The 14,588-nt window shown below is 51.0% G+C and overlaps 1 protein-coding gene across 1 annotated transcript; it reads right to left on the bottom strand.

Annotated features, from left to right (window-relative positions):
• Window positions 1-500: 500 nt before the first annotated feature.
• Window positions 501-3,247, bottom strand: LOC136509112 (amino acid permease 3-like). The gene is made up of 3 exons (XM_066503920.1): window positions 2,425-3,247; window positions 1,225-1,367; window positions 501-1,136 (listed from the first exon to the last, which is right to left on the bottom strand). The coding sequence occupies exons 1-3, from the start codon at window positions 3,149-3,151 to the stop codon at window positions 501-503; spliced, it is 1,506 nt and encodes a 501-aa protein (XP_066360017.1). The 5' UTR covers window positions 3,152-3,247.
• Window positions 3,248-14,588: the final 11,341 nt, after the last annotated feature.

Below are 14,588 nucleotides of genomic sequence, written 5' to 3'. Positions count from 1 at the left end.
ACCGAAGCGTCAACGGACAGGGGAAGCCGCGTCTGCACGCCGACGGACAAGGGCTGCCACATCTGCGTGTTGATGGACATGCTCATGCCCATGAAGAGAATCAGCAGCTCCTGCCGACCTGATTTCCAATCGTTTGACGACTGGGTGGAAGAAGATAGGAGGCAACTTTGACGTCGGGTATACCTACAGAGCACGCCAAAAGCTCGGCAAAATGGCGCGGACGAGCGTGGTGGGGGCGCGTCTTCCTTTTGCAGAGATGCAGGCGCTGGCTTGTTTTTTTCAGTGCGGCTGTGCGAGTCAATCTTGGGGGCAGGCTTGGGGAGCTGTTGGACCGATGTTTTACTGGTAACCACGCAAATATATCAGTTTTAAGGTGTTATTAGTTTTCCCTCGGAGATGCTCAACACTAGGTCGCCTTGCTTTGCTTGCCTAGTGATCGATTGTTTCAAGAGTTGTTCACGGTCCTGCGTTTTACACAGATCCCTCCACGTTCTTGCAAGTTAGCCGCTGAATGGCCGGTACACCTTGAGCGCATCCACGACGTCGGCGATGGAACCGGCGGCGGCGGCAACTGAGACGAGGAGGCAGGTGAAGCTAAGCGTCTGGAGGCTGATCCACCTGGGGCTGCCACGAGGCACGCGGCGTTGCTTGATGTACATCTCGACGGGGAAGTAGACGGTGAGTGGCCAGAACGAGACGGCGCCGAGAAGCCCCGCCACGTCACCGAAGAACGGCAGCAGCATGGCCACGACGGTGGTGACGCACACGAACGACGACCGCCACGTGAGCCGGAACACGCTGAGCGCGAAGGGGCCCACGCGGAGCTCCCGTGAGATGAAGGCGCTGTCTGGCCAGGCCGCGGCGGCGCGGCGCTCGACGAAGGCGAAGATGGGCTGGCAGAACACCTGGTAGGCTCCCACGAGGTGCACGACGATGGCGATGTTGGCCACGTCGAGCAGCCAAAAGGGCTCGTAGAAACCGAAGCCGGTGAGGAGGTTATCCGGGGCGCCGTCGCCGAACGCCGCGTACCCCATGCACCCGCACAGCATGTAGAATATGGTTGTCGTCGCCACGCTGAGACGCGTCGCTTTCTGCATCACCTTCGACTCCGACGGCGGTGGTGCCTTGATCGTGTCCTGGAAGAAATAAGCGATCTTGGTTAGAAACAGAACAATATCTCTGGATGAAGAAAACAGAGCACATCATAGGATCGAGGCTTGATACTTGGATTTCGATGAGGATGTTGGAGAAGGAGTAGGCGAAGGCGATGTCGCCGAAGGCCTGCAGGGTGTGCCAGATCTTCTGCGTGGAGGTCACGCCAGCGCCGAAGGTGATGCTGGTGAGACTGCCCTTGAACCCACCATTGGCTGCAATAATTCATTCCATCGATTCAGAACGAGCAGTAGCTAAATAAGAATCCATCAATCGTAGTCACTGCATGCATAAGTTGTTGGAACCGGTGGTGACCACCGAGTTCACGATCTTGGAGCTGGCTTGCAGCCGGCCCAGCTCGTTACGAGCCTGCGCTCCCACAGGTCCCAGGTCCACCGAAGCTGACAACATATAAGGCTTTTGGGCATTCTCAACCCAAAAGACTAGCCTGATAGGTGGGGGCTTCTTCCACCTTATATGTTGTGCTCCCTCACCATCGCTACACGATGTGGGACTAAACCCCAATAATCTCCCCCTTAGTCACACATCGGGGTGCCCCCGCTATATGTGTGCTGCTCGAGATTTTTTTTATTGGGTTTAGCTTTTTTCTGACCATGGGCTCTGGTACCAATTGTTGGAACCGATGGTGACCACCGAGTTCTCGATCTTGGAGCTGGCTTACAGCCGGCCCGGCTCGTTACCACGAGCCTGCGCTCCCACAGGTCCCATGTCCACCGGAGCTACAACATATAAAGCCTTGGGCCTTCTCAACCCAAAAGACTAGCCTGATAGGTGGGGGCTTCTTCCACCTTATATGTTGTGCTCCCTCACCATCGCTACACGATGTGGGACTAAACCCCAATAATCTCCCCCTTAGTCACACATCGGGGTGCCCCCGCTATATGTGTGCTGCTCGAGATTTTTTTTATTGGGTTTAGCTTTTTTCACCATGGACGTCTCTGATACCAATTGTTGGAACCGGTGGTGACCACCGAGTTCACGATTTTGGAGCTGGCTTACAGCCGGCCCGGCTCGTTACCACGAGCCTGCGCTCCCACAGGTCCCATGTCCACCGGAGCTACAACATATAAAGCCTTGGGCCTTCTCAACCCAAAAGACTAGCCTGATAGGTGGGGGCTTCTTCCACCTTATATGTTGTGCTCCCTCACCATCGCTACACGATGTGGGACTAAACCCCAATAAGAACGGGACTAAACCCCAATATAAGTATCTAACCAATCCGAATATCCGATTGAAGAATCAATAACTTACAGATGGTCTGTGCGATTCCGAGGGACAGTCCAATGGAAGAATAAGTGAAGGACATGACGGCGGCGACAATGGAGAGCCACCAAATCTCATCGAAGTCCGGTATCTGGGAGAAGAGAATCTGCACGACGCCGAAGAGGATCATGTACGGGGTGCTGGAGCTCTTGCAGGGATCACCATGACCATGGTTGTGGAAGCAGCCAGCTCTCCTGATGGCCTTCATGCTGATGGACGACGCGATGGTGTAGCCAATGGCGACGCCGACGAGGTTCGCGTACTGGATGACGCCGCAGAACACGACCTTCTTGCCGCCGAGGTTGGAGCGCACGGCGTCCATGTACGTGTAGTTGCGCTTGCCCGTGTCGGGGTCGCCGGTCCGGTAGCACTCGGCGAGCAGCGTGGCGGTGTAGTAGGTGACGAAGGCGAAGAGGAGCATGGCGGCGGGGCCGGCCACCCAGCCGAGCTGCGCGATGGCCCAGGCCAGGGAGAGCACGCCGGAGCCGATGACGGCGGTGATGATGTGCGCGCTGGCCGTCCAGAACGTGCCCTTGCGGCGAGGACGGCCGTCGTCGTCCAGCCACTCGGCAGCACAGGCGTTCCCGGCGGCCTCCGCCGACACCTCCATGGGCGGAGCCAAGTGCTTGCCATTAGCTCCTCCGTTGTGCGGTGGCGATGCCGGTACCGGTGCCCCTGAGGAGTATGAGCGAGCGAGCGAGCTCTGCCTCCTCATCGTTGTGAATTTAACAACGCAGCTAGCAGGCAAGCGCTTGCGAGTGTTGAGGGAGGCTGCCAGTGCTAGCCTGCTATGCTAGGTGATCGAGGAGATGCGAGGAGAGGCTGTGTGGGAGAAGGAGGGGAGGGACGAGCCTATATATAGAGGAGAGGCAATTCTATTTTGGTGTTGCAACTTATTGTTAACAAAGTACAAATAGAGATACCATCACACTTACATCAGGAAAAAGAAAATGACATGATAAGATTAACATCTTAAACCCTTTTCACGCTATCTACGTGAACTGCAAGCAACTAAATACTAAAAAGGGTTTATACTCCACAACTAGCAAGTCCACGTGTACCAATGTTGTGTGCAACTTTTTTAAAATTCTGAAATTAAGTTGTCATATATATATATATATATATATATATATATATATATATATATATATATATATATATATATATATATATATATATATATATATATATATATATATATATATCTTCCTGACACACTTTAATACTTTGAATATATGTTTATTGTGATATGTATGTTCCTTTCTTATATAGTGAATTATTTCCAAAATTTATTTGGTCTATACATGCTCATGAATGGTCTTATTTATGTTGTTTTGGTAGTAGGGGACTATAGATAATGAAATGAGCCTATTCACTGCACGCGTGTTGGCTGCATACTGCCATCAAATAGCAGCTAGCTACCTACAAATTACCAACTCTAGGATCAAGGAATGATGATTTTTTGGTTGTCGAATATCAGCTAGCTGCATGTAATTGTGTTGGGAGGTACATAATGACATAAAAAATGCCTCTTAATAATCAGCACTTAAAATTGTGCTGGCTGCTAGGTACGTAATTAGAAGGCTAACTAGGAGGCAGTAACTTCTATATAGCTTTGTATTTGTCAACAACTTGAATGATGTTCCAAGATTGTTGAATATAATATTTATTACTTTAGTTTGTATGAACGGTTAATATTGCTTTTAATGGTTGATTAGTTGCTACGAACAACAGTTTCAATGGCTAAATAACCCGTGTTTCTAGAAATGCAAATTGTCATGAAAGATGTTCCCTGAAGGGGTCATACCGTCAGAAATTGCACAACCCTAATGGTAGGCGGAAAAACCTGTTTTTCCCTGATGGATTTGATAGACCTAAAACAGGACCACTAGCCATAGATCTAGCGTGTCTACTTGTTTTTGGAATAAACAGTGAGTCCTAGAATATCTACTAGTACAAGATTATTAGATAGAGTGTGAGAGAGAGAGGTGAAGGGGGTGCAAACCATCGGCCGCCTTCGAGGAAGACGGGCTCGCCATCACGGTGCTTGGTGAAGACCCGGTGGCGGTGCTGTGTCGAAGGGCGGCGGTGCAGTGGCGGCGTTGGCCGGTGGCGGTGCTTCCCGTCACTGGCTGCGCACCCTCTCTTAGATCGGATTAGGGTTGTGTCGGTGGGGAGACTATAGCTCAGGTAAACTTCGTAATATGAGCCGTCGGCTCCCACCTTTCTTTTATAGCGCAGTGTGATGGGGGCCCACCAACTATGTAGGGTTGGGCGCCCCCGATCAGGGCGCGGATCCAAGGGCCTAATTGGCCGTTGGGCTAATTGTATAGAGATCATCTAACATTCTCCCCTTTGATCTCACCTTATTACTTAAACTCAACTTACTTACTTTATCTTGTTCCCATTCCATTACAGATCAGTGCATAGAGCGTGTCTCATCGTCACGGTCAGTTGCCATTAGATTAAACACCTATAATGCACATCTCTGTTTTGAAACAGATTCTTAACTAGGCCCTTATTGTCCAGGAATCATAGGCTTTCCCTTAAACCTATGTCGGTTAAGTATTCTTTGAACACGCTGGGTGGTAAGCCTTTTGTAAACGGATCCACGAGCATTTTCTCTGTTCTTATATGCTCAAGACTAATTATATGATCCCGGACTTTATCTTTCACAACATAATACTTTATGTCAATGTGTTTGGCAGCACCACTTGACTTATTATTGTGAGCATAACATACTGCTGGATTATTATCTCAATATAACTTAAGTGGTTTATGTATGTCGTCTATCACTTTCAACCCGAACATGAATTTCTTTAGCCAATTTACCTGCCCTGTGGCCTCATAACATGCTACAAACTCGGCATACATTGTGGACGATGTAGTGACAGTTTGCTTTGAGCTTTTCCATGATATAGCTCCTTCTACGAGAGTGAATATGTATCCTGATGTGGACTTTCTTTCATCTCCCACATAATCAGAATCTGTATACCCCTCTATATGTAGGGAATCAGATCTTCTATACATTAACATGAAACCCTTCATACCTTGCAGGTAACGCAAAACTTTCTTTACTAATTTCTAGTGTTCTGTTCCTGGATTACTCTGATATCTGTGAAGCAATCCGGTAACAAATGCTAAGTCAGGGTGAGTACACACTTGAGCATACTATAAACTTCCGACAGCTGAACTATATGGAACCGTTTTTATTTGATCGATCTCATATTTGTTTCTGGGACATTGAAATTCCCCATATCTGTCGCCCTTGACTATGGGAGCAGGTGATGACTTACAATTTTGCATACTGTATTTCTTTAGAACTTTTTCTAAGTATGCCTTTTGTGATAATCCTAAAACCCCCTTTTCTCTATCTCGGTGGATCTCTATTTCAAGGATGAACGAAGCTTCACCGAGATCCTTCATATCAAACTTTGAGGACAATAACTTCTTTGTTTCTAGTAGTAGATTAACATCACCGCTAGCGAGCAAGATGTCATCCACATACAAGACTAGGAAAATGTATTTTTCATTCTTGAACTTTGCATAAACGTAATTGTCCTCTACATTTTCTTGAAACCCAAACTTTCTTATTGTACTATCAAACTTCAAATACCACTGTCTTGAAGCTGGTTTTAATCCGTAAATGGATTTATTTAGGTGGCATCCCATACGTTCTTTTCCTTCCACAACAAAACCTTTCAGTTGTGCTATGTAAATGTTTTTCTCCAAATCCCCGTTTAGGAACGCCGTCTTTACATCCATCTGATGTAATTCTAAGTCATAATGTGCTACAAGCGCCATTATGATTCTAAAGAAATCCTTACATGACACTGAGAAAATGTCTCATTGTAATCTATGCCTTCTTTTTGCGTGAAACCTTTCGCCACAAGTCACGCTTTAAACCTTTCTATATTCTCTTTGGAGTCATGTTTAGTTTTGTAGACCCATTTACAACCTACTATCTTGGCTCCTTTAGTAATTGTTTCTAAGTTCCAAACTCCGTTGGTTTTCATTGATTTCATTTCATCTTCCATGGCTTCAAGCCACTTGGATGAGTGAACGCTTCTCATGGCTTCTTCAAATGAGGTGGGATCACCCTCTATTTGAAATTCCTCACATTCATAAACTTCATAATCATCAGGAATGGCTGATCTCCTAACTCTTTGTGACCTTCTAAGGGCCTCGTTAGATGACGCTTGTTCTACATGAGGCTATTGTTGCCCTTCGTCATGTGTGACAATGGGTTCTAGGGGATCCTAAAGGACAGGTTCCTCATGTTCATTCATTGTTGCCACAGGAGAACTAACAACAGGTGTTGTTACTGCAATGTCTTGCACTATTGGTACAGCTACAACAGGTAGCGTGAAGAATGGCTTCTGAACCATAGGAGTGGGCACGTATACCCACTTCTCTTCAAAACTAATTTCTCACGCTACCATGCTCCCCCTGATCATATCATCCTCTAAGAAGACAACATGTCTTATTTCTACAAACTTTGTTTGTCTGTCACGACAATAGAAGTGATAACCTTTTGACTTTTCTGGATAGCCAATGAAATGGCAGCTGACTGTCTTGGAGTCCAGCTTCCCTATGTTTGGGTTAAATACTTTTGCCTCAGCTGGACAACCCCACATACGTAAATAGTTTAGTGAGGGTTCCTTTCCTATCCACAACTCATACGGTGTTTTGGGCACCGACTTACTTGTCACTCGATTAAGTATATGAATGGTGGTTTTTAACGCCTCCATCCATAAACTTATCGGTAGGGTAGAGTAACTTATCATGCTTCTCACCATATCCATTAAGGTATGGTTGCATCTTTCAGCTACTCCATTCTACTGAGTCTTGCCCAGTGTAGAATACTAGGCTACTATGCCATTTTCCTGTAAGTACCTTGCAAATGGTCTAGGAACTTGGCCATATGGGGTGTGTCGACTGTAGTACTCTACCCCACCGTTGGACCTTACTACCTTAATATTTAAGTTGTGCTGATTTTCTACTTCAGCATTGAATATTTTAAATTTATCCAATGCTTTCGATCTTTTCTTAATTGGATAAATATAGCCAAAACGTGAGTAGTCATCTGTGAATGTTATAAATGAATCATAACCATCCACACTCTTCATAGGAAAAGGACCACATATGTCTGTGTAAACTATTTCTAAAATTCATGCGCTTCGTTTGACATCTTTCTTTATTTTCTTAACATACTGTCTGTCGATGTTTCGTACAAGCACCGGCAAGTAAATTTATAGTAATACACGTTAGGCTCGGATGGTGCGCTAAAGGACACAAGATTTATACTGGTTCGGGCCGAAAGTCCCTACGTCCAGTTTGTTGCTGCTCGTGTTATTAGCACCATGAACGATTTGTAGTAAGGGATACAAATGATCGAGAGAGGGACTGGTCCCAAGTCTCTGATGGAAGGGAAGAAGGGAGGTCAAGAGGTTTGAAACAACTTGACTGTGTGTATCTGTGTGTCGTATTGTTTGGTCTCAAGAGTCCGTCCGTTTGATGAAGGAAGCGTATCCCCTTTTATAGAGGAAGGGGTGGCTTTTACAAGGGCGAGGGTTTAGGATGTATACTCCACTTAGTCTTGTGGCTCACGTCTACCTGGCTTTGTTCTTCATTTTGATGAGTACGAAGGAAGATAAGCGCCTACAATACTGTTGACGTCTCTGTAGAATGTCAGGTTGATTACAGAATGCTGCCCTACGCAGGGTGTGGGCTGTAGTACAGTGGTTTTGACTTATTGGCCTCTCCCAGCCTTGCTCTGCATGCCTTCTGGTTCCTTTGAGTCTTCATCGGAGGGACAAGGGGTCGGGGTCCGGAGCGACGACGTGGTCAAGGCCTTTTGACTTGGTGGACCTAAGGGGTCGAGAAGCGGGTGCCGCTCCCTTGGGTCCATAGCGTGGTGACGGAATGTCCGTCGTGCGTGGAGATATTAAGTCCTTTTCTGGAGCGTAGCGGTTGTCGTATATCTTTGTCGGGTTCCGTGTCCCAGGGCTGAAGGTGGCGCCTACAACTCTACAGGGCGAGGAGCACGCACCTGTACAACCTTTCGAGCTCTGCGGTGCCCAAAAGGGTCTAAAGCACCTGTCCTGTCATCCCCTGGCAGTACTTTTCCTACCAGGGCACAGGGTATGGTCCTTGGAGCCATGGTTGACTCAAACGTCTTGTCTTGCCCCGTACTTATCATCTTGAGGGAATGGAGAGAAGTTGTTAGGTAAGATGAATCCAATCTTTAGATATGTAGCAGGGTTAGACTCGTTCCTTGCCGTCGGGCGAAACGGAGACCAATTCCTATCTCTTGGGCAAGACCGACCTCGCCCCTCTAGGGTCGGGCGAGGCAGAATCTATCCCTTAGCCCTCGGGCGAGACCGAGCCCGCCCTAAAGGCGTCGGGCGAGACGGAGTTTATCCCTTGGCCCTCGGGCGAGACCGAGCCTGTCCCAAAGGCGTCGGGCGCGACGGAGATTAACCCTAAGCCCTCGGGCGAGGCAGAGTTATCTCACAAAGGCGTCGGGCGAGGCAGAACCAAACTCCTATCACTCGAACAAGGGATGAAATGGTGCCCTTATGCATTCAGAAGTTTTTCATGTTTGGTGGTTATTGGTTCCACCTTCTGGGGTACCCCGGTATTAGGTCCCCGATAGTAGCCCCCAAGCCTCTAGGTGATTCAAGGAGAACCGCCTGGAGGGTGTTTTTTGACTTCGTCGAAGTTACTTTGCCAGAGGGTGCGCGCGAGCGCACCCGATGGGTGTAGCCCCTGAGCCCTCGGGTGATTCAAGTAGAGTCACCTAGGGGGTTGTATCGGTCCCTTCGCGGGTAAGGCTAAAGGACTTAGTTTTTTGTCAACTAGATGTTTTTCCGAGTGGGTCGTGGCATCCCGTTCGCTGGGAACTGATTCAGGGCTGACCTAACTGGTGCTTCTACCCTTGATTTTGAATTGTTTGCGGATCCTTCCATAGTTGGGCCAGCCGCTGAGCTTCTGGGCCCTAGGTGGGCCAAAGAGAAAAGAAAAGGCCTTCATGGCTTGTGTTTCCCAGGTGGGTAGAGAGTCCGGATTCGCCTGGGGAAGGCGAACCGTCCGCCGAGATTTTTGGGGTGAGAGGATAGGGACTGCGGGCGCATGTCCCGTGACGTGACGCGGTGGCACGCGTGGCAGGCCTGGAGATCAAGGCAGACGGTTGCCCTTCTTGCGTCCGTCGCCCCCTATAAAACCACGGGGTTCGCCCCCAAGGTTCCGTATTTTGCTCCCCTACCTTTGCGTTCTGAAACATCCGCCGCCAATCATCCCAGCCTCCTGCGCCCACATCGCCACCGTCGACCGGCTTGCATTCGTGTTGCAGCCGCCGTCAAGCTCGCGCCTGCCCTCCTCCCCTATTGCTTTAATGGAGTTGTGGGGCAGATCTAGCATCACCTCCCGGTGTCTAGAGGGCCTCATCCACCGTAGCCTTCTTCGCCCACTGTTCGCCATCTAGGAGTGGCTGCTACCTGGCGACGAGGGTGAGCCGGTGCCGCCTGAAGGGTATGTCATCTCTTTTGCCATCTTCCATGAGCGGGGATTCGGGGTACCCACGCATAGATTCCTTTGGGGGCTGCTGGATTACTATGAGGTAGAGCTACAGCATCTAACTCCCAATGGGATTCAACACATGGCAGCATTTGTTGCCCTATGTGAGGGTTTCCTGGGGATCGATCCCCATTTTGATCTGTGGTGGTATTTCTTTAACATTAGTTTGTCGAAGAGGAAGATTAGGGGGAAAGGTGTGAATGCGCCGATGGGATGTGCCAGCATTCATCTGTGCCATACCCGGTCGAGGGGTTACCCATACATGCATCTGGCGACATCCAACAAGGGATGGCACTCGCAGTGGTTTTATGTTAGGGATGATGTGAGTGCCACCCTACTGAAGTACACTAGATGTCTTATTGTGGACGTTCTGGAGTCGTGGGGCTGGGGCGTCCAGTCCAAAGATAAGAAACACATCTCCGACCTTCTTTCCGCCCTCCAAGCCCTGAAGGATCAGGGTGTAAAGGGGATGGGGATTATCAGTGCCTACCACATGAGGAGGGTGGCGCCACTGATGGCGCGTGTGCTTCCCCTACATTGGATGATGCCCGGGATATTGTTCGAGGGGACGGTGCTTGTTGACGAGGCGCTCCCTTTCTCGGAAGTGGCGGAGCGCATTAAGGAGGTGACGGAGCCGACGAAGGATTCCACGGGCAGGGTCCTCAACATTGTGTATCCGGTGCCCGGACACCCCCCAATGCGGCCGAAGCCTGGATTCTTTGAATTTGTAAGCCCTCTTCTCCCGTGCTCTTTTCTTTTTCCTGGATCTCCATTTTTTTAACACTTGCTTTGTGGCATTGGGACCAGCCGAGGGGGCTAGTCTTCAAGGACAGTCCGGTTCCGCTGCCAAAGGACAAGGTCATGGCGGCGGCAAATCGACTCGTGGCCGAGCGGGACAAGAAAGCAAGGGAGGAGATGAAGAAGGCGAAACGACTGAAGTAGGAGGCACGGGATCAGGGAGAGGACGTGAGCAGTGAGGATGACGACGATGACGATGATGATGACGACGACGACGAGGTAGCCATCGGCATGGATTGGGGCATCCTAGAGGACGAGGACACGCTGACAAGTGGCCACCCATCCGTGCAGGGGCCCTTCCCTTTCCATGCGGAGGGAAGTGAATCGATGAGGTCGATGGAGGCCGGCGAGTCTACCGCTTCGCACGGCATGCCGGCCAAGGACCGGTGGATGGGGGAGGGCGGGCTTACTGCCGCCAACCCCAAGGCGACAATGGAGGGGAGTGGCTCTGGTGTCGTGCTCGATGAGACGATGGAGGGAGGCGGCTCCGGTGCCGCGCCCGACAAGACGATGGAGGGGAGCGGCTCCGGTGCCGCGCCCCGTGAGACGATGGAGGGGAGCGGCTCCGGTGCCGCGCCCGACGAGATGAACCCCCTGCCCCAGAGCAGGGGGCAGGCTCAAAATGGTCCCGCCTAGATGAGTCAGGGCAGGGATCTGGGGATCCGTCCCCAAAACGCTTCCGCCGGCCGAGGACGTCAACATAAGCTGCTGATTCCCCTATTTTTATCCTTTTTCCATTTCTATTTTGACTTAATGGTTATTACCTTTGTGCAGGTTCTTGCGGACGGGTCACCCCCTGGGGCTGGCACCCAAGAAGAGTCTCGCCATTCAAGCGGGACAGACGGCATCGCCTGGAGTCACCCCCGTTTCGGGCAGGAGTGGTGTCGACGTCGGGGCCACGTTGGCCGACCCGACGGCGCTCGTGGTGGCTCCCACACCCGCAGAGGTTACTGAGGGAGTGGCCTCCTCCATGGCAGACATGGAACAGCCGGCCGAGGGCCGCATACCACCGGTGGAGGTGGTCGTGACCGCGCCAAGCCAGGATCAGCCGGGTGCGATCGTGGTGACGCCCGAGGGCGTAGTGCAATCCGCGCCACCAGGGGCCCAGGTGGATCTGCCCGTGGCGCTCGAAGCGGCCCAGATGGAGGAGGGTCCAGCCGGAGGGTCCTCGAGTGCGGCGGTTGTGCCGCACAGGGTCAGGAGGGAGCCGCCCTCGGCCCCTTTGTCGGGAGGAAGCCGCTCCCCTACGCGGGGGGAGCCGTCGCTCCAGTGGATGGCTGCTCAGGACCCGATGTCGGCTCTTTTCTTGCTCGATGATCATTTCGAGAGCATGGAGCGGGAGGGTCTTGACATCAGGATCTCGACCATGCTGAACACCCTGGACCAGGCCAGAGGAGCCCTCCGTGAGATCGTTATCCCTACTACTTAGGTATTTTCTGGGCTTTCTTCTTTCTTCACATGTTTTTGTGTTTTCGCATTTCTGATACCAGTCCTCTTCCTCTTTAGATTCTTGTTGCTCGTAGCCGGAATAAATCCCAATTCCTCCGCGAGCAGAAGGCGGAGTGGGATCGCCTCTCCGAGGAGGCCCGGTTGCGAGCAGACATGTCCACCCAGCTTGCTACCACCCAGGAGCGGGAGGCCCAGGTGCGTCAAGACATGGAGGAGGCCCACGGGATGTTTGAGGATCTGTCGGCAAGGTCTAAGCTGGATGGGGAGGAGATTGCCAGGCTCCAAAAAGAGCGAGACGAGCTGCTGCAGAGGAATGCCGCGGCCAATGAGAAGGCCAGCGAAGTCCTGAAGGAGCTAGAGATGGAGCGGGACCTCTGGCAGAAGGCTGAGAGTAGGGCCACGGCCCCTCCAGCAGAAGGTGGACGAGGACATCGGGGTGGTCCGCTCTCTCCGGGCAGAGCTCGGTGACGCGGTGAACCAAAGGTTGATCGCTGAAAACGTCTCCGTCAAGCTGGAAAAAGAGGCTGCCTATGCACGAAGGGCCCTTCAGGTTGAGAGCGATGAGCACGATCTTCTGCAAGCTGCGGTCGGGGTGGTCCTTAATGCCCTGAATGTGACAAAGCCGGTGGAGACCAGCTCACTCGCGGCTCATGTCGTAGGTATCATGGCTCGGGTGGGCCAGCTTGAGGAGAGTGCCTTTCACACCGGGATTACCCAGGCCTTCACCGTCGCCCACGCTCATTACGAGTAGGAAATCAACCTGAAGGTGATGAGCGAAGGCTTCCCGTCCACCTACGAGGATGAAGAGCTGGAGGGAATGGTTGCTTCCCTTGTGAAAAACCTAGCAGACAATCTAAAAGAGATGGTTCTCCCTCCGTGGGAGTAATTAGTTGAACAATTTTGAGAACAACTTATATGTAATATGTGGACAAGTGTCGGTATTTTTTGAGTCTAGACGCGGTTTCATGATTTTGCGTCGTAATTTTGTTTTGTTTGATTTTTTATGATCTTACCAATCTGTTCCCCTGAATTATGCCGCTGGTCATGATGCGAGGAGATTGTTTCGAAAGAAAGAAAGGAGGTAGCCGTACCTTAACCAGCCCCCGAGTAAGGTCCGACCCCCTGCATTTGCTGGGGTCGGGGGTTACTGGAGGTTGGAACTGTGGTTTTGGTGACAGGGTCGATGAAGTCCATGAATGACATCGCAATATTCCCCGCCCTGTCTTCCAACAAAAATCCCCAATTGGGGATTCTATGGGCTCGGCAAGGTGGGGCCTTTGAACCTATGTCCCTGTATTGATTGGCTCGAGCCCCCGAGCCTTGTTAGGGTCTGATAGGGGTCGGTCGTTATTTGCGTGTTACCCCGTCCTTGGTTTTCGCAATCGGAGGGGCTAAGTGAACGACACTTGCCTCGACGGCTCGAGTATCGCGCTCAATGAGCTCACTAACGGGTACGTTCGTGTGGAATCCAGGTCCATCATTTGCTGATGGGGTCGGCAGAGCCCTCTGGTGGCACTCCACAACTTCTTAGCCCATCTCCCGGCAGATGCCCGAGCCGTTCGATAGGCTCCAGCGGCCCGATGGCCTCTCCTCGATGGAGATTCTATGGGTTTGGCTCGGGGTTAGAATCGAACGAGAAAAGGTCAAGATGTCCCTGTCCGCTTCTGAGCGGGGTTGGGCAGGGCCGCTGGGGCTTGTCTTGGTTATCTCTCCCTGGCTCTGTTCGACATGAGGCGGCCTTGAGCCCTTCGCGGGCCGACCTTCGAACCTCGGCCTGTGGTCGCCTATATCGAATGAGGCGACGGACGTTTCGTGATGCAACACAAAGCGTTGGGATGTTTTGCCTACGTATAATATAATCGAAATGAAGGCGGGGTCGGTAATGTTACCTTGGCGGTATGAGTGACGAAAGGCTCCTACCAAATGTGTCCGTGCGGGGTTCGGACCCTGATGTTCGTGATGAGGTTGGAGTAACCTACATAAGAATCGCTATTCTTTGTTTTTTGTATCTCGGTGGCGGTCCGAGCTGTTTAATTAGCTTGGGCAACCTGACAGCTTCTCCTTTGGGGGAGATTCTATATGCGAACCCCTCTAAACCCTTCCTGAGAAGGCAGACATCGAAGCTAGAGACGTGAGGGGCGTTGAGCATGATTTTTCTAGTGAATAGAAACACCGTAGCTACCGAGGCATAGGGTCTGCTAGTTCGTCCAGTTTTACTCAAAGTTCTATGCCCGTGTTTCGCATCCTTAGTTTCAAGCGTATGGAGGGGGTCGGGTGAGGAGGATGTCTAGATTGGTAGACATCCTCGGCAGCCCCCGAGTGATGTT

The sequence above is a fragment of the Miscanthus floridulus genome, chromosome 15, assembly GCF_019320115.1.
Source record: "Miscanthus floridulus cultivar M001 chromosome 15, ASM1932011v1, whole genome shotgun sequence".
Lineage (NCBI taxonomy): Eukaryota > Viridiplantae > Streptophyta > Magnoliopsida > Poales > Poaceae > Miscanthus > Miscanthus floridulus.
This window is presented reverse-complemented; position numbering and strand designations above follow the sequence as displayed.